This window comes from Borostomias antarcticus, assembly GCF_949987555.1.
Source record: "Borostomias antarcticus genome assembly, chromosome: 21".
In the NCBI taxonomy this organism is placed as follows: domain Eukaryota; kingdom Metazoa; phylum Chordata; class Actinopteri; order Stomiiformes; family Stomiidae; genus Borostomias; species Borostomias antarcticus.
The window spans coordinates 13,509,296-13,528,388 of record NC_140254.1 but is presented as its reverse complement, the minus strand read 5'-3'; the positions used below and the strand labels follow the sequence as shown (position 1 = coordinate 13,528,388).

General features: G+C 49.9%; 1 protein-coding gene across 1 annotated transcript; it reads right to left on the bottom strand.

Annotated features, from left to right (window-relative positions):
- Positions 1 to 1,007: 1,007 nt before the first annotated feature.
- On the bottom strand, positions 1,008 to 18,819 carry mfsd2ab (MFSD2 lysolipid transporter A, lysophospholipid b; the record flags this gene model as incomplete). The annotated part of the gene is made up of 14 exons (XM_084455679.1): positions 1,008 to 1,059; positions 1,202 to 1,378; positions 1,982 to 2,125; positions 2,209 to 2,321; positions 2,490 to 2,573; positions 4,903 to 4,986; positions 5,477 to 5,595; positions 6,477 to 6,567; positions 6,660 to 6,793; positions 6,973 to 7,051; positions 7,166 to 7,289; positions 14,816 to 14,940; positions 15,873 to 15,998; positions 18,730 to 18,819. The coding sequence occupies 14 exons, from the start codon at positions 18,817 to 18,819 to the stop codon at positions 1,008 to 1,010; spliced, it is 1,542 nt and encodes a 513-aa protein (XP_084311805.1).
- Between the last annotated feature and the right edge of the window lie 274 nt (positions 18,820 to 19,093).

Here is a 19,093-nt window from a genome sequence, read left to right as displayed (position 1 = left end):
TTGGTGGTCTGTCGTTCTGAAGACCGGCTGGCCTCACAGATGAAGGGTCAGATTGGTGGTCTGTAGTTCTGAAGACCAGCAGGCCTCACAGATGAAGGGTCAGATTGGTGGTCTGTAGTTCTGAAGACCAGCCGGCCTCACAGATGAAGGGTCAGATTGGTGGTCTGTAGTTCTGAAGACCGGCAGGCCTCACAGATGAAGGGTCAGATTGTACAAAACTATCATCAGTATAAACGTGATGGAAACATTTGAAATTGTTCATATAAAAACTATAAACGCATTACAGTCCATTCTGTCTACTAACTGGCTTGTTTGGAACGTCTTGCCTGCTGATAAGCTTTGATTGTTTTGAAGAAAGGAAAAAAAACAACAATAACAGAACTGAAGGCATAATGAACGGTCTCTAGAAGGCTGGTCATGTTTCTCATGCAAGGGCCCTGTGAAGGGATTGATTGGGCTTAGTGCAGTATACCAGGTCACAAGCTATTCAAGTTTATCTACGGCAGGGTGTCTAGAATGGTTCCATTCCGGTAAGAAGCACCAGGCTTGGCATGCCAACACATCACATTTCAAGGTTGTTGTTTTTTTTTTGTGTGCGCGCAACATCCATTGGCAAAGGCTTCGTCTCAAATGACCCACTATTCCCCAACACAGTACAGTGCACAGCTGTACAGAGATCTGGGCTTCACCCACACAGAACAACAACAAAAACAACAACAACAACAACAAGAGACGGTGACTTGGACAGGACAGTTGGTCCCAACTAAAAAGAAGGTAGAACTTGAACCAAAAAGGCCTTTGTGGGCTAGTCACCACGGTGTTGGGAGAACGCTGTCCCTTCTAACACTGGCGAGGGTCATCACCGTCGTCTTGGCAACAGAAGTCTGGGGAGGGGGAGGAGCAGCATGATTGGTTCTCTGGGATTCGATAGGCTGAGCAGCCTCTGTTTCTCCCGCCCACTGCAAACAGCAGTCTGTCGACCTATTAGCCCGTGAGCCTCGGCGTTCCTAGGCGATGTTGGCCATCTCTGTGGAGTCCGTCTCTGAGTCCACTTCATCACTGTGAGAGGAGAACACAACGCCAGGTCAGACCGACAGCCAGACAACAGACTGGACCACACACACACACACACACACACACACACACACGCACACACACAGAAGTTTCACTTCCAGACATCGTCTCTTGTCACTAGCCCTACCGTTGCTCCTGCAGCAGCTTCCTGTTGCCCTGCCTCCTCTCCTCGTCGATTGGATAAAAGTAGAAGATGACCAGGCCGACCAGAATCAGAGCGATGGGCGCCGCGGAGACCAGCACCTTCAGGGTCAAATCCACCTCTGCTGGCTGGGTGCAGCCTCTGGTTTGATAACCAGCAAAACTACAGGCAGAGAGAGAGAGGGAGAGAGAGGGAGGGAGAGAGGGGGAGAGAGAGAGAGTGAGAGAGAGAGAGAGAGAGGGAGGGAGGGAGAGAGAGAGAGAGGGAAAGAGAGAGAGAGAGGGAGAGGGGGAGGGAAAGAGAGAGAGGGAGAGAGAGAGAAAGAGAGGGAGAGAGGGAGAGAGAGAGAGAGGGAGGGAGAGAGAGAGAGAGAGAGAGAGGGAGAGAGAGAGGGAGAGAGGGGAAGAGAGAGATAAATCATAAATCTTAACTAGCTTTTACTGACACTTCAATAACACAGAGCCATAATCACCAGCCACTAAGACAAATTTAGAGGTCAATGTTAATCTTATCACCACTTCAAACAACTCATGTGATACACACACACACACATCTACAACGTCCACACTGTACCTAATCACATGAGGGTACAGGAAGCCAGCGCTTTGAAGTGAGATTAGGCTTAGCCTTGATATTGTGTGTGGGAGACTGTAAAACTTCTTGCACGTGTGTGTGTGTCTTCAGTACACTCACTCTAGACAGAGTGGAGATGCCCAGGAAGACCTCGGAGGTGTGTGTGTGTGTGTGTGTGTTCAGTACACTCACTCTAGACTGAGTGTGGAGATGCCCAGGGAGACCCCAGAGGCAAACTTGGTGAAGAAGACGTAGAAGGAGTAGAAGATGGCCTCGTGACCGTGCGAGTCGGGGTTCTGCACCTGGAAGTCATCCACCACGTCTGGGAGCATGGACCTGGACACGGGGACAGCAGCAGAGGGTCAGGTAGGTGCGCGTGTGTGTGTGTGTGCGCGTGCGTGTGTGCGTGTGTTACTCACCAGGGTAGCAGGAAGGCGGCAGCAACTCCCACCCCAGCGGCGAAGGACACGATGTAGGTGACGACCAGGTTACTCTTCACACACACCACCAGGATCATGAACGGGACCACCGACTGCAGGGAGGAAACACACACACACACACGTCAGACAGACATCACACACACGCACACACAGGATCCCCCCCACCCCTCCCAGAGATGCTCAGAACGTCCAGGAGGTGGCGCTGTGGCCCATCATGATTACTATTAGTGGTCTAACGCCGTGGCGTTCAGAAATCTCACCGAGGTGCCAAAGTAAACGGCCTTCTTCTTGCCGAACTTGGTCAGGAACCACTGCCAGAACGGGATGGCCAGGGTCGCCGAGAGCTGGGGGAGAACAACAAAAAAACGAAAAAACAAACAAACAGTTGTTTATAAAACATTTGGCCAAATAAGGCGTCTTTAACAATGTTCTCTAGAAATCCTGGCGTCCGCTCGGGTCGTTGTGACGAAGGTGGAAATGTATAATCTCTTTCATCCTTATCGCGCCACACCAGGACGGCTTTCCAGGGTACTTCATAGAGCATACCGGCAGACCGCTTCCTGTTGGGGGGTGTGGCGGTCTGACTAGGATGAGGTTTACCTCTGAACTGGAAAGTTGGACCCATAAGAGGGCAAAGATAATATTGACCTATGGCAGCGGCAGTAGTTTTCCAGCTACTGGGTAAGCGGCAGATAAGTGAACCGTGTGTGTGTGTGTGTGTGTGTGTGTGCGCGTGTGTGTGTGTTGCACAGAACGAATGTTGGGCATTTCCTATATCCAGGGGGATGTGATGTTTCAGCAATCGAAGGGAAAACTACAACCATCCTGAATGGTCGTTCCCGCGCCGCCAGTCAACGCCAGACGTGAATATGTACGTATGAGACCAAAAGGCCACACTGCAGTCAGCTTGGACTGGATGTTCTGGACACTAGTGCTTCTCTGGGTCTCTTCATCTGGGTCCATTTAGGAGAATTTGTCCAGATGGGAGTCACACTAAACCCTTCACACACCACCGCCCCCTCGATCATCCTCTCAGGGTCAGAAAACGTTTGCATAGAATACCTGGCCTTGAACCCCTAGCATGTTTAGTCACGGCAACAAATTATTAGATTTGCTGTGGCACTTTGGGCCAGAAAACACATGGACTGGATCACGGGGTGAACAAGAACCTCCACTGTCTCCGGTCCAAGTCTGTATGGACCTGCGACCAAGTGCTTCATTTGCCGCGCAACGGTCAGCCAGGAAAATAGTGGCTGCTGGGTTGCGGTGACCCGCCTCTCAGAGGTGAAACGCACAGCGCGCCTGACTCACGGAACCGTGGGGAACAACAGACAAGGTTCTTCTGTTTGTTGCCGTTTGGTGGAACTCCCCCTCTGCTGGGGAACGCTGGAGTTTGGATAGTGAAACCTTGTCTGGAAGATGGAAGTATCCATCTACGCATCTTCCAGACAAGGTTTCATTATCCAAACTCCCGGGACCCCCCCACCCCCGTCTCCAACCTGGCAACCCTCTCCAGTTACCCATTGTTAATGTAATACATTGTACAACAACATAAATGCTACCCTGACCTTCACACAAGGGTGGGCCCGGGACACACTGTTCTCAGGTCAGTTTGATGGTTTCCCTGTTAAAAGGTCAGGACCTGGTCGTGGACGCCAAGCTCATGCTGGGATCTGCTGCTAAGGGCTAAAACCTCCAACCGAAGTGGGTCAAGTCCCTAATCTCATCCCTTCTGAAGAAGATGCCATCCATCTGTAACAATGTCTTTGCTGTGTAGAACTGATAAAGACCTGTGTGCCTAAGAAACTGTTAGAGAGTTCCAGGTCCACAATTATCTTTGTTTCCCAGTCTGTGCTTCTGATAAAAGTTAAATTCACAGTGTCAGCGAAACCAGAAGTCTCTTTCCTAGAAGGCCAGCGGCTCTAATCCCATACTTCACGTAGAGGATCGAGCGTAATCCTTCCAAACTCTCCGACCGAGCCGAGGAGCTGGTCCACTGTCCCGCCGGACTCAGAACTTTCCGCTGCTCGTTACGAACACAGACACATTGTGGTCAGGATCTGAGGTAACAACGTAATGGAGTTTGACAAACTGGTCTTAATTAAGACATCTGTTCTAGCCTGGATGTTGGGATGAAGGGAGGATGAGGAAGGGATGAAGAAGGGGAGGGCAGTGAAGTGAAGTGGAAAGAGAGGGTAAGGGAAAGAGAGAGAGAGGGAGAGATAGAGAGGGAGGGAGAGAAACAGACATATACAGAGACACCGAGAGAGAGAGAGAGAGAGAGAGAGAGAGAGACACACACAGAGAGAGAGACAGTGAGAGAGACAGAGAAAGACCTGATTTCCATAGACTATAGCTCATGTCCGTGCACTAGCGTTGGCGCTGGGAGCGTGGTGGTGGTGGTGGTCGGGGGGGTGCTGGTGAGTCTGTGGGAACGGGCTGGCATTCAGACTGGACAGTGAGGCCAGGCCACAGATCACCCTAACGAGCAGCTAGAAGACACGGGCCCTGACTTACGGGCCGGCCTCGGGAGGAGGGGATTTATGCCGTCTGGAGGCGGTCAAGGTCGCACTGGCAACAGAAAAGCCGCTCATTGCCATGGGAAAACGCTCTCAAAAATCCCTGTGTTTTGTGTGTGTGTGCGCACGCGCATGTTTGTGTGTGTGTCCTCACCATGATGACTAGTAGAATGTTCTGGAAGTCGTTTCTGAAGCCCAGTGTGTAGCAGCAGAACAAGGCGAAGTTTCCCTCCAGGAGCTGCAGAGGCATACAGACAGGCTCAGTAATACACACACACACACACACACACACACACACACACACACACACACACACACCTCAGACCGAGCGGACCGGCGCCAAGAGAGCAGACTGGCAAGAGACTTCAACACAAACTGCAGCTTAGACCAAAAACCAAAAATAAACACACGGACTACACACACAGTGAAGGAGACGCAGAACTTTCCTAAACACACACACACACACACACACACACACACACACACACCATGTTTAAGGTTCATGGTTGCTTGGAGTGACTGACCAAGGTTTTATTATTATTATTGTAAATGGCAATAGTCCAAGAGAGAGGTGTGTGTGTGTGTGTGTGTGTGTGCGTACGTACGTACGTACGTGCAACTGAGTGAGTGAGTCAGTGAATGAGAGAGAGAGAGAGAGAGAGAGCCATCAGAATGTGAAAACATGGTGGTACTCAAGCGAGTGCGTGCGTGTGCGTATGTGTGCTCACCATGAAGGCCAGAGAGGTGAAGAGGAATCCCATGACCAGCTTGGCGTAGGGCCCATGTCCCATCACCAGCCTTATGCCCTGGAAGAAAGACATGGGCTCGGACCTGGGCCGACACGACTCTAAGAGAGAGGGAGGGAGAGAGGGAGAGAGAGAGAGGGAGGGAGGGAGAGAGAGAGGGAGGGAGACAGAGACGGGGAGAGGGAGAGAGAGACAGAGACGGGGAGAGGGAGAGAGAGACAGAGAGAGAGAGACGGGGAGAGGGAGAGACGGGGAGAGGGAGAGAGAGAGGGAGGGAGAGAGGGAGACAGAGACAGGGAGCGGGAGAGAGAGAGGGAGAGAGGGAGGGAGAGAGAGAGGGAGACAGAGATGGGGAGAGGGAGAGAGAGACAGACGGGGAGAGGGAGAGAGAGAGGGAGAGAGAGAGACGGGGAGAGGGAGAGAGCGAGGGAGAGAGAGAGGGAGGGAGAGAGAGAGACAGAGACGGGGAGCGGGAGAGAGAGAGGGAGAGAGGGGCATGAGGACACCATCCAAATACAAGAATCTTACCACAAAGAAGCCTGTCTCGTGACAATATTCACATCAACAAAAACAGGGGTAGTGTGCCATTTTGGACATTTAGCCCTATTTGTGGTCTGTCTACCATGAACCTGAAACAAAGACATTCACCTCCTCTATGTGTGAATTATCTGTGTCTTTGTGTGTGTGTGTGGGATGGTGTGGAAATAGGCCTACGCTCACTTGATGCAATCAGCTGTGGCCTGCAGAAGTGTCTCAAAGCCCTATGACATACCTCATCTGTTCAATGAAACATGGTTGGGAAAAGTTTAAAGAAAGCCTAATGATTCGACTACCAGTGAGGAGGCTTAAATGCTGGCTGGCTGGCTGGCTGGCTGGCTGGCTGGATGGATGGATGGATGGATGGATGGATGGATGGATGGATGGATGGATGGATGGATGGATGGATGGATGGATGGATGGATGGACGGATGGCCTGTCTTACCTTTCTTCTCCTTCACTCCAAAGAAGAGCACGAGGGCGCAGAGAACGTAGATGGCGCAGATGACCCCAGAGGCGATCATGTAGGCGTTTTTCTACAGTAGGACAGAGACAGCAGGGTTAGAGCACATGATCGCACCAAGACTACACTTAAAGCAGAGCTGTGTGTGTGTGTGTGTGTGTGTACCGTGTGGTCCAGGGAGATGTCAGAGACAGAGGCGTTGGCGACGGTGACGTTGATACAGGGGGCGTTGGCCATGCCCACGATCTGCCCCTGGATGGCCGTACCAATCACGGTGCCCAGAACCTCCACGGTCATCCCTGATTGGACGAGACGAAAAGCAGGAGGATGAGACTGGCAAGCAACAAATGAGTCTCACGCCATTTCATATTGACTTGTCATGACCCGATGCGTCAGTCCACAGTAGTGTAGACTAGGTCTATAGGTCTGTCATACAGTAGGTCTATAATACAGTAGGTCTATAACAGGTGAGACTTACTGTACGCCGTGGCCGAGTCCCTCTCCTTCTGGTCGTCTGTGATGAACATGGTGAGGGCGGAGTACGGGACATGGAAGCACTGGGGAGGGGAGGAGGAGGCGGAGCCATGAGGTGCCAACTCAGTTCACTGGCTATCGGGCACCGGTGTCATAAACCTCTACAGTGTGTGTGTGTGTGGGGGGGGGTTACTCACCGTCTGTAGTGTCTGGAAGAGGCAATAGAAGACCAGGTACCAGATGACCTTGCCGGACTCAAACGAGGGGACGTACCAGATGAGGAAGTAGCAGAGCACAGCAAGAGGAGTGGAGCCTATGATCCTGAAGAGATGGAGAGGGCGAGGGGATAGACAGAGGGGAGAGAGAGACAGGGGGAGAGAGTGAGGGAGAGAGGGAGTGAGAGAGAGAGAGGGGGGGGGGAGAGAGAAGGAGGGGGGAGAGAGAGAGAGAGAGATGGAGAGAGGAGAGAGAGGGTAAAGATAGAGGGGGGAGAGAGAGAGGGAGGGTATAGAGAGAGCGGGGAGAGAGAGAGAGCCATCAGAATGTGAAAACATGGTGGTACTCAAGCGTAGGACAACCGCCACAGTGTGTGTGTGTGTGTGTGTGTGTGTGTGTGTGTGTGTGTCTATGAGCGAGTGAGTGTGTGTGTCTCTCGCTTTACTAGACACACATACATTCATTCGTTCATTCATTCGTTCACTCATTCACTCCGCCTAAGGACGCAGTCTCTCGGCGGTCCCCCCGTGCCAGCTTTCACTCCGCTGAGGAACGCCGTTCCGTGGGAGGCGGCTTACAAGACAAAGACTCCGCCTCGAGTGTCTGGGCTCTCAAACACGGTTCCCACTGCCAGCTGGAGGTGGTGTGATAACCACCCCCCAGGTGACTCACACGCCCCAGAGCCAACGACTCACACGCTGACAGAGCAGAGCCAGAGATTGACACAGCGAGTGCATCAGTACTGCAAGAAGAACATGCCATTCTGGAGAGACACACCCTCTCACTGTTGCTCTCTCCCTGGTACACCCCCACGCATTCATTCTCATTCTCTCTCTCTCTCTCTCTCTCACACAAACACAGTGGATTCAGACCATGATGTCATATCTAACTCATGGGAGCAGCTGAGAAACTCCTGTGGAATGTCTGTGATCACTTCCTGTGGCCCGACCAAAACGCTCCAATAGAGAGAGAGAGAGAGAGAGAGAGAGAGAGAGAGAGAGAGAGAGGGGGGGGGGTATGAGGACACTATCCAAATTTGAATCATACGAATCTTTGTCATCTCAAAGATGCCTCTCAAGTAAGAATGACAATTCACATCTAAGCTGCTTGGATTTAAAATAAACGCTGCTTAAAATAAACTTCTGTAAAACCCGAGGTTCACTTCCTCATGTCCCAAAAGGCCAACTTGCGGTTAAAAAGCGACTTATCAACTCCCCTGTCTGCGACCACAGTGTTCCACTTTCACTGTAGAGAGAGAATCGGAAATAACCCTGAATAACCCTGCAGTCGTACGAGAGTGCAGCAGTGAGGGGGCGTGGCCTCAACATCACCCCACACTGCAGGGGAGGGGGGTGTAATGCACATGGATGTCATGACACAAACAGGAAAAGGACGTTTCCTTCAGGGCGTCCTGTAGCTAGTTATACAGGAAGTGACCGGTGTGCCGTAACATCAGGTGATGCAGAAGATGTCCAGATGGACAGGAGATGATGCAATAACACTGCCGGTGAGTTGCACTATGCTACGTGGAAGGTGATTCCCGCCAGTACACACATGATGCAACAGTCATGGCTTTGTTATGGATGACTGCCAGGCATCGAACTACTGACCAGGTACAAACCATGGCGTATAACATAGGGTACCATACAAGCATAACATAGGGTACCATACAAGCATAACATAGGGTACCATACAAGCATAACATAGGGTACCATACAAGCCTTGCTGTGCTGCTGTTAAGATACTAGTTCAACCAGGCTGATCAAGAGAGATATAACTCTGGTGTTTCATTTCTATAGTTTAAATCGGTTCCCGTCCTTGCCTCCTACCCTTCCCATCCTTGCCTCCTACCCTTCCCGTCCTTGCCTCCTACCCTTCCCATCCTTGCCTCCTACCCTTCCCGTCCTTGCCTCCTACCCTTCCCGTCCTTGCCTCCTACCCTTTCCTGCCTTCACTCCTCTCCACTGATCTTGACAACACTAGGAAAATGAATTCCCTACAGTAACCCCGGTCTACGTCATAAACGTAAAACAATTAAGCACTTCCACAAATGATCAGGTGATGAGGAGAGGGTAGGGGTGCTGCAGGCGCCCTGAGGCATGTGGTTTGAGTGGCATGGAGACTGGTGCGTGGGTGTGTGTGTGTGTGTGTTTGTGTGTGTGTATTGTGTGAACCAACAATCCATGTGGGTGTGTCTCGCACACAAAGCAGATGCTTGATCAGGGATGTGGCGTTGGGCCACCAGGAATGCAGCACCGTGGTAAGTCGAGCGCTGCCCCTCTTATCTAGTCTGATTGCTTTGTGCCACGTATCACTCTAAGGTTGGTCACTGCCCCCGCTGTCACGTATCACTCTAAGGTTGGTCACTGCCCCCGCTGTCATGTTCAGTGATGTCAGCCCGTACAATAAATACAGTCAAATCTAATATGGCGGACCATGTTGTTCATTAGACACACTGAGGTCACGTCAGGTCATTTCAGACCTGTTAGTTCCTGATGTGTGGCGTCTAGGGATGATACGGTATGGATTTTTGCATTATGGTACGGTATCTAGTTACACAGTACGGTGTACGGTATTTCACGGTATACGGCATTTCACCTCCCCAACACATAAAAAAAAAATTACTTTGAAGGAACTACAGTGCAACACATGATGGAAATTACACACTATTGTAATTAAGATCAGTTTATTAATAGCAATCTTATACTAAATTACAAAATTAACTGTTGCAAGCAACTTGAAATGTGAAGTTTCAGCAGCGCATTATTGTGTAATACCGTAAACACAGGGAATGTCACAGTTCTGATACCCTGGACATTTTATACCGCGGTTCGCGGTTTTACGCTATACTGTCTCATCCCTAGTGGTGTCCAATCGGATTTTGAGCCCCTTTAAGGAGGTTTAACACATGTCACAGGCAGACGGAAACAGGCAGACGGAAACCATAGCCAGAGGGCTCTTAAAAAGAACAGAGGCAGAAAGTGAAGGTTGTGCGCCTGACAAGTCCGCCCGTCCCCAAATAGAGGCTGCGATCTGACGTGGACGTTTTTAAAAGCAGCCTGCAGCCAGACCTCTGCACCCCCCCCCACCCCCCCCCCCACGCCTGCATTAACCAGCGGCATATGACAGACACCGCCTGGACCGGCTTCAGATTTCTGCGCTCTCTAAAATAGCCATGTGCAGAGTGCCAGGGGTCAAAGTTCACTTTCTCAAGTAAGGTGGCGCATGCAGTGACGAGCTCAGATGCAGAGAGCCGGGATAACGGCGCTCACTTCCTCTGACATTTCACACGCCGTCTGCGGGGATATGATAGTACCGTGTGGCGGTGTGACCTACTTTCTCTATGCATACTTACAATAGCCACATAGGAAAACGCTTGTATGAAAATGTAGGCGTGCTACACCCCGCACATTTGTGTACGTGTGCATGTGGCGTCGTCTGCTCTCTCGCTGGCTCGTTTCTGCCCGTCTGTTCCACTTCCAACACGCAGGTTTGATTTGGTCAGAATACATCAGGCTAGCTTCCCTAGGCGGGGCGGAGCTTGAAGCCTGGACTCCTTCATACCTACTCAGCCTATTCATTATGTCATTTCTTGGACTCGTGTTTATTAAAATGTCTGCCTATTGAGAATTAAACTGGATCGTAGCAGAAAGGATAAGCAAAAACATGACCAACGAGAACGAACTGGAAGGCTAATCCACGAAAAAAGAGGAAAAAAAGACTGACGTTCCAATGTTTGTTTTTCTGTTTTCAGATCAATCTAGTGAGATAAAAATGTATGATGAAATATGTTAAAAGTACAGAATGGGAGCATGCAATCCTCTACTCTCTCACTCAGTCTATTCTCAGCCAACAGTGGACCATTCACTGCTTCTCTCTCTCTCTCACCACTACGCGTATCTCTTGAACTGTAGTAACCTCCCGGATTCCACAGTCAGCCTTTAAAAATGTGAAGGGAGTCGCACAGCTGCCCTGCTATTCGCTGTAGCTGGTGGTGTGTTGTGGGCTGGACCAATAGAGGGCCACCTTCCCTTTTCTGCGCCCCTCCCCCCCCGCCCCTCGAAACACGGCTGTGAAGATCTGGCTCCCCGCTCCCTCCCTCCTCCCTCCTCCCTGCCTCCAGGCACCACCAAAACGTCTGTGGTCTGTTCTTCTCACTGAGCCGGCCCTCTTCCAGTTTGCTCTCCTCCTCCTCCTCCCATCCCTCTCCTGTTTCACCCACACTGAGGATGTTGATATTAACAGATCATCAAGCTGGATCTTGCCTGGCCCACATTGCTAAGTTCCTCAAGTGCATCTCGATTTTATACGACTGTTAAGGCAATGACGTCGGTGCTTCTCTCCAGTCTGGGAACCTTAAAATGTCTAGCTGCATACCTGGACTGGGATGAGGAACTGATTCGTGCTGATAAGCTATTTTAAGGACAAGCAATGACAAGAATTCCAATGTACCTGTACTGGTTATATATGGCAATTAAACTTTCTATTATATTCCCTAAACCTCCAGGTTTCTCATGCTGCACTAGGATAGGAGTCAATTATCCAGGTGTGCGCTCCAGGTAATTGCCCCCCCAGGGAAACAAGGAAGGGAACAACTGATCAAGCAGCTGGGGTCCCTGTGCAGGCCTGGAGTCACTCCCTCTCGGCCCTTCACCCTCCCCCGCTGCCCACAGAGACGAGGGAAGATTCTAACGTCCATCCCTCGGGACCTGACCAGAGAAATCCCTCTAGAATTCCAATGGATGCCACCGCAGAAGCCATGAGAAGATCTCAATCATGAATCATTGTGATCTTAATAGTGGCCAAGTACCCTTATCCACCAGCTTAGGCAGGCCTCGATGCCGCGACCGTCACCTTCACTGACTAAGGGTGAAACATGAACGCCGCCAGGTCAAATATAAATACACACAGGCCCAACACAGCCCCGTCTTTCCCCCTCGCTAGCCCCAGTCACCACCAGGACTGAATTCATCCCTCTCAACCACTACACCCCCCCCCCACCCCTCCATCTACACTCACAAGGTACCTCAGGTTTCCAATCAGGCTAGGCAGCGCGTTGCTGGGAGGAGAGGGGGCAGGGGCTCTGTGAACACAACCTCTGTGAGAGAGGGGAGCGGTCGGTTATGCAAGAGGTTCCAGGCGCTCTGGGCTGTAACCTTCCCCCGTAGCGAGAAGCACTGCCACCACGCTGCCCTGCGTCAGAGAGGACAGCCATGATGGCCACCACGCTGCCCTGCGTCAGAGAGGACAGCCATGATGGCCACCCCGCTGCCCTGCGTCAGAGAGGACAGCCATGATGGAGGGCAGCGTGGCTCACGCCGGCCTACTGACTGAACAGACACGCGTCTAGTCAATGAAAATAGAATTAAGATCTTCGGAAATGGTCAAGAGGAGTGTGCCTGAAGGCACTTGGCCGGTTTGGTTGGTCAGTGGACGGGGCACTGCTGAGAGGCTGAAGAGGGTCACGGGGGTGGAGGAGGTTGGGCTCGGTGAGCCGGGGTCTACAGCCGTGACCTTGAACTCCCAGGCACGCAGAGAATGCGAACGCCATTGTCTATTGGACTAGATTCTGACGCGTGAACAGTTGTGTTGGCCATTTACCATATATATAACCTACTAACCACCTTTCGGCCAGGTCAGACGGGTTTAGCAGCCTGGCTCGCATTCCCTCCAGAAGACCAAGAACAACGCAGAAAAGGGCCAGTCAAATCGCAGATACACTTCAAAACAAATAAGAGCGGAATCTTTCGTTCCTTATAAGCCCCCTCCCCCAAATACTGTATACTGAGGACAGGGGTGAGGCATGCAGGCCTGCGGTGGAAAATGGACTTCCTAGCGGCTCTCGGCTAGATTTAACAAGAGCACGCCAGGAAGCCCATGGGATCTGACCACTTGCTTTTGTCACGTGCCATTCTGTCTGCTATTGGTTTGGCTTGTGCGCTCGTGTGGCCTGTGTGAAGCAAGGTCATTATAGTTAACGAAAACTAACTAAAAAACGAAAACTAGGTGTGAAAAAACATTTTAGTTAACTGAAATAAAAATAAAAACTAGACTTTACAAAAAAACGATAACTAACTAAAACTGTATTGTGGGTTTACAAAACTAACTAAAAAGAACTAAAATGATTGAGAAAATGTCCTTAGTTTTAGTCTTTTTCATTTCATACATAAGCCTAGTATTTTGGGTGGATATGACATCTATCATCCATGTTCTTTAGCTGTGCCCCTGCGCATAAGTAACCTGACGTGCGCCAGATGGATTGTTTCACACGGAGTGAAACAACGTGAGCTCACGAGATCAGGATGGTCTCACGAGGCTAGCAAGGAAGAATAAAAAACTAAGACTAATACTGAAACTAATAAAAACTAAACTAAAACTAAGCATTTTCCAAAAATAAAAACTAAACTAAACTAGCAAACCTGCTTTAAAACTAATCAAAACTAAACTGAAATTGAAAACAAAAAGTTAAAACGATATAAAAATTAAAACTAATGTAAAAAGCAAAACTATTATAACCTTGGCCTGGAAGTTATTATAAATGTCCTCCCATTAAAGGACAATGCTAGTTTTTGACAACCTGGACCTTATTTACGACATATTATAAGACGTTTGACTCAGACACATAGAGCATAGGCCTGTTGTGGTTTTCACATGCCATGATCTTTAGAAACGTCTTTCGAAACAAAATAGCTTCCTCACTTGCTCCAGCACAGCGTGCAATCGTTGCTCATGCGTGCTGGAGCAAGTGAGGAAGCTATTTCGTGTCTAAAGACGTTTCTAAAGATCATATTACAGAGGCATGTGAAAAACCAAAACAGGCCTATGCTCTATGTAAGCACAACTAGCGATTCATCAAGACAGATTGATGAAAACAACCGTTTCGCGGCAGAAAATAGATTTTTTGAAACTGCATTCTAAGTGCCCCGACCACCGCCATTACATGGATATACTGGCTCGCGCTGGATTTTACATTTCTACATGCCTCCGAACTACACCAAAGTGATCTCGGTGAGTCAAACGTCTTATAATATGTCGTAAATAAGGTCCAGGTTGTCAAAAACGAGCATTGTCCTTTAAGATGCTCATGGCTTTTTATGGGCAGAAGCCGTGAAAAATCTTTATAGGGCGGTTGAGGCGCCTGTGTGTGTGTGTGTGTGTGTGTGTGTGTGTGTGTGTGTGTGGTGGAGTAATAATTGCTGATGAGTAATAATTGCATCAGCATTAACTATACTGTTGAAAGCCTGTTGTAACCCCAATGACTCCCATTCAAGGTAGGTTTGCCGTGACTCACTAAAGCTGCTAGCTAACTTATCAGGAGTTAGGCCTCTATATAAGGAATGAGAATCAACACTTGGTTTTGGAGAGACTTATAATCTTAGTGGTAGTGATACGAGATAAACTTTGGTTTTAGAAAGATCTGTAATCTTAGTGGTAGTAATTATCCTATTATATCCAGTGTGTGTGTGTGTGTGTATATATCTATCCATCCATCCATCCATCTATCACACTGCCCCCAATTCCCACCCACTCCACCCAGTGTGTGCGCGCGCGCACACGTGTCTGTGTGTGTGTGTGTGTGTGTGTGTGTATGCATGCGTGTGTGCGATGTACGTAAGGGGAGGTTGACCTACCAGGGCAGCATGCGTCCGAAGCGTGTCCAGGGGCTCCGGGAGACCAGGAAGCCCACAGTGGGGTCCGTCACCGCGTCCCAGGCCCGGCCCACAAACAGGATGAGGGAGGCGTAGGACGGGTCCAGCTGGCCGAGGGGAACACACAGAACCAGTCAGACTCAGAGTCCAGTACACAGAACCAGTCAGACGAAGCACCTGACTGTCTCCGAGAGGCGGCGCACCTGGGCGGAATTAGCGTCCCGTACGCCTATCCCAATCTTTTGAGGGAAAGTGAACTTTGAATTGACCGGTGTGACGGGGCCATCATGTTTTAACGCCGGCATCAGCCCATTTTTTTTGCTTTTGCAAAAAACAAACAAACGGAACAAACAACATATTGTGAGGTATCAGCTAAGCGGCCAAAGGTTTGTTGAAGAGCTCCCCGGCGCCGAACAGCCTCAGACCCGTCCGCTTCTCGGCAGCGAAGGATGACACGGTCGGCCTCCCCCGGCGGACCAATCGGCTGAGAGGCAGTCGGCGGTCCTGGCTCCGCACGCTGTCGCCCTGCCTGTGGCTGCTGATCCCGCTGTAAGCTGCTGAACAAAGACGACCCTGGGAAGCTGTCGACTTACACGCCGCCCGACGAGATGAACGTCAAAATCCATTAAAGCTGGCCCCATGGCCACCCAGCCGTGGCCCTGCGCTGCTCAGGCTAAGCTCCAGTAAGCCCTCTAATCATACAGTTCCCCCAGCAGAGTTAATGACCAAAAAAAATAAAAGGATAACTGTTTTCACCTCATATTTTCCACAACAATGGCCCCATTGTTCACAAGAACTGGCGGTGACGCTCTCCTCTGTGTGTGTGCATGTGTGTGTGTGTGTTTCCACATAGACAGGGGGCAGGAATGACCATGCAGTGTGCGCTGTGCCCGAAGGGTCGATATGAAGGACACACTTTCCTGAAGGTCATTGAGGGTCACTTCTATGGCCATAGGGGCTCCTTCAGGATCTAGTTATCTATTGAGAGGCTCCAGAGAGAGGGCGTGCCGTTAGAAACGGTACCAGGCCACCGACTCACCTGAGCCACATCCAGTAGGTAGATCTGCAGGAAGAACCCGAGAGCACATCCGGTGATCTGGTAGGGCGCTCCGCCGACGGCATAGCTCAGCTTGTTCCACACCGACAGACGGTTCCTCTGCTCGCGCTGAGAAAGTAGAGTGAGGGGAAGGGGCACAATAATAAGGTTAACCTCAAGAATACTGTACATGAAACTATAATATCATTAAAAACCCAACTGGGAGAGCTTTGCTTTGTTAGGCAAGCTTGTTCAGTCTGTGACCCATGTCAACATAGGCTAGACCACCAAAAATCCCAGCTCAGGGTAATAACCCGACACTGACTTAACATGAGGTCTTTCACTAAATCCACATTAACCCAGTTTTGGAAAAATGTGGCCTAGCCTATAACCACAGTCAGGTTAGTCTAGAAGCACCAGTCGTTGCAGATCTCTGAGGCTTACCCAAGGAACGCCCTCATAACGGAACCAAAGCCTTATGCTACGCTGCCTTTCTGACTAGACCCACCTAATCCAAAACACAACCCGCTTTTGCTTTTGGGAGCAGCCCTGAGAAACGGAAACTGGACAGTGCCAGTGTTGACTGTTTAGGGATTTAAATCGATCAAATCCCTAAACGCTGGCACTGACCTTCCCCACATGGCGCGCTGCCAGTCTCTACCAGGCAGGTCTGCTCATGCCAGGGGGTGGGCACCGACACAAGACCCACAGAGGGTCAGTGTGTCCCCTCACAGGGGTGCCACGCACTCCCCGTCCTGCCCGGGGTGACAGCAACACAGCCGCTTGTCTCATGGGGACAGCTTGCCCAGTTTGACCCACCGCAAAGAACGCTGGCTACTGCTTGGCCAATAGGAAGGGAAGGGGCACACACTAATACCCTCCCTCCTTGACCAATCACAAGGCCGTCCTGTGGGAGACGCCTGACTTGCCGGTGGATGCAGTCACACTGTGTCCTTTATTCTTTATTCTGGATGTCTACAAGGTGAGAGGTGAGGTACTAAGCTGTTCAATATGTCAGCCTAGATGAGGCCCGGGCAACACTGGGTTACAAAGATATACTACTAATCAGACATGTTGTGTGTTATATTCTACTAATCAGACGTGTGTTGTTATATTCCTGCTGTCTGCTGTTTGGCAAAAAAAAGGGGAAAAAAACACTTTTTCCACAACATTAGATGGACAATACATTATTAAATCTTTAGCAGGCCAGTTCTAGCAAGTCTATCCTCGAATGAATGAGGTGATTATGCATTCATCTCACATCAGGTGAGTACACAAAATACCACTCTGTGCATTGACGCAGAGATTAACAATATGACTCCCAAACAGATTCTTTGCTCAGGTGACAAATACTCGGTCTGAAACGCCACCCTCACAGACGTGGTAGAGAGAAATATTCTATGTGGATAGGGGACTAGGAGACTAGGCAACAGAAGGACAAGCAAACTTCACTTCTCACTCAGGTTAAGTAACTGTGGCATTGCACAGGGTTCAAACTTGGAAATTGGAACCCACCTACTGTACTAACCCATCACAGAGGCAAGAAAACCTGTCTAACAAGCCGCTCGCCAAGCTTACTGGGACGAGAGGCCAAGTAAGACTGATGAGCGAGGTTGGAAGTGAGCTTCTGTGTGGTAGCGAAGTGCACACTGGCTCTGAATCGCGTGCGTGCGTGTGTGTCTATGTACAGTATGAGAGAGAGAGAGAGAGAGAGAGAGAGAGAGAGAGAGAGAGAGAGAGAGAGAGAGAGCGAGGGAGGTGTCGGTCTCGACACACGGATTTATAAGCCTTCACTGTAACATGCAAAACTACTCATTGCGTAAGACCACCCCATCAGTTATCCAGAAAAGGACACATGTCACAAGCTGCAGTCCTAGTCCCACATTCACATACAGCCCCATATTCACATACAGTAGGCTAGTAAACTACCATAATGGTAGCCTAGTAAGCAGGTGAATATACGTGAAGCCAAGTGTTTACACACAACAAAATATCACATCAACTTTTTTTCTTTTTGAAAATGGGTACGGAGTGATTTAATATCTAATCAAAGCATTGCTAACGGCTCATTCAAGCTTTAGAAAATGACCACTCGGCGCCGGTTAAATGACACGTAGCGCTTCTGGCTCGACCCAGAGCATCTCATCTCCCACACAGAAACCCTTCTGGCTCGACCCAGAGCATCTCATCTCCCACACAGAAACCCTTCTGGCTCGACCCAGAGCATCTCATCTCCCACACAGAAACCCTTCTGGCTCGACCCAGAGCATCTCATCTCCCACACAGAAACCCTTCTGGCTCGACCCAGAGCATCTCATCTCCCACACAGAAACCCACACCCAACAGACTGAACCGCACAACGCCGGAGTGGCCGCTTTCAATGCATTTGTCTAGTCTAGACAGCAAACTAGCTACCGTTACAAAATGATTTAGGCGAAATTATTGGGGGGGGGATGGATGAACAGGCGGTGGAAATAGGGCAAATCAAAGAACTCGTTAATTTGGTTACTGGTTACTAATTCATTGATGATTTCATTGACAATGTTTTAAAGATTTGCGACGAAATGAATGAGGAAATCCAATTTTTCGGAAAATTTTCTGTGGAGAGGTGACGTTAACGTGCCAAATGTGTTCCCCCAACTGGAGCACGCGCAATACCCGAGCACTCTTACTACCGAGACTCACGCCCACGCGGCGTCGGTCTCCCTGTGCCAGCACGCCGGTTCCTTCACGCCTTTTCAATGCAATTCATGAAATACGTTTCTCCTCTATAGTTGTCTTCTCTCATAAGCAGCCAACAACAATCTTAACTTTGCCACTTATTGAAGATAACAATTCTAAGCGAATGAACGTAGCCTACCTTCCCGGCTAGTTGAACGGCATCTGGACTGCCAGGCTTGTTCAATAGACTCGCGTTAGAATATTGTTCAGCTCCCTCCCCTTTTGCCATGTCGGTTTGCTCAGTAAACCTTTAAAAGAAACGTTCTCTCAACAAATTACTTTAAATTGAAATCAAGTTAAGTCAGAAATCTCCTTCTACAAGAGGTCCGTTTGGTAGGCTACACAATCAATTTCTTCACTGAGCCCGAGAGCAGAGTCATTCATAGTAGCCAGGCTTGGACCCGCCCCTTGTCGTTTCAATAGAGCCACGCCCAAGCGCGCAACAGGGCTTGAACATAATAGCCTTTTAAATTTTGAAGTTGAATTGACCACATGTCCATTAT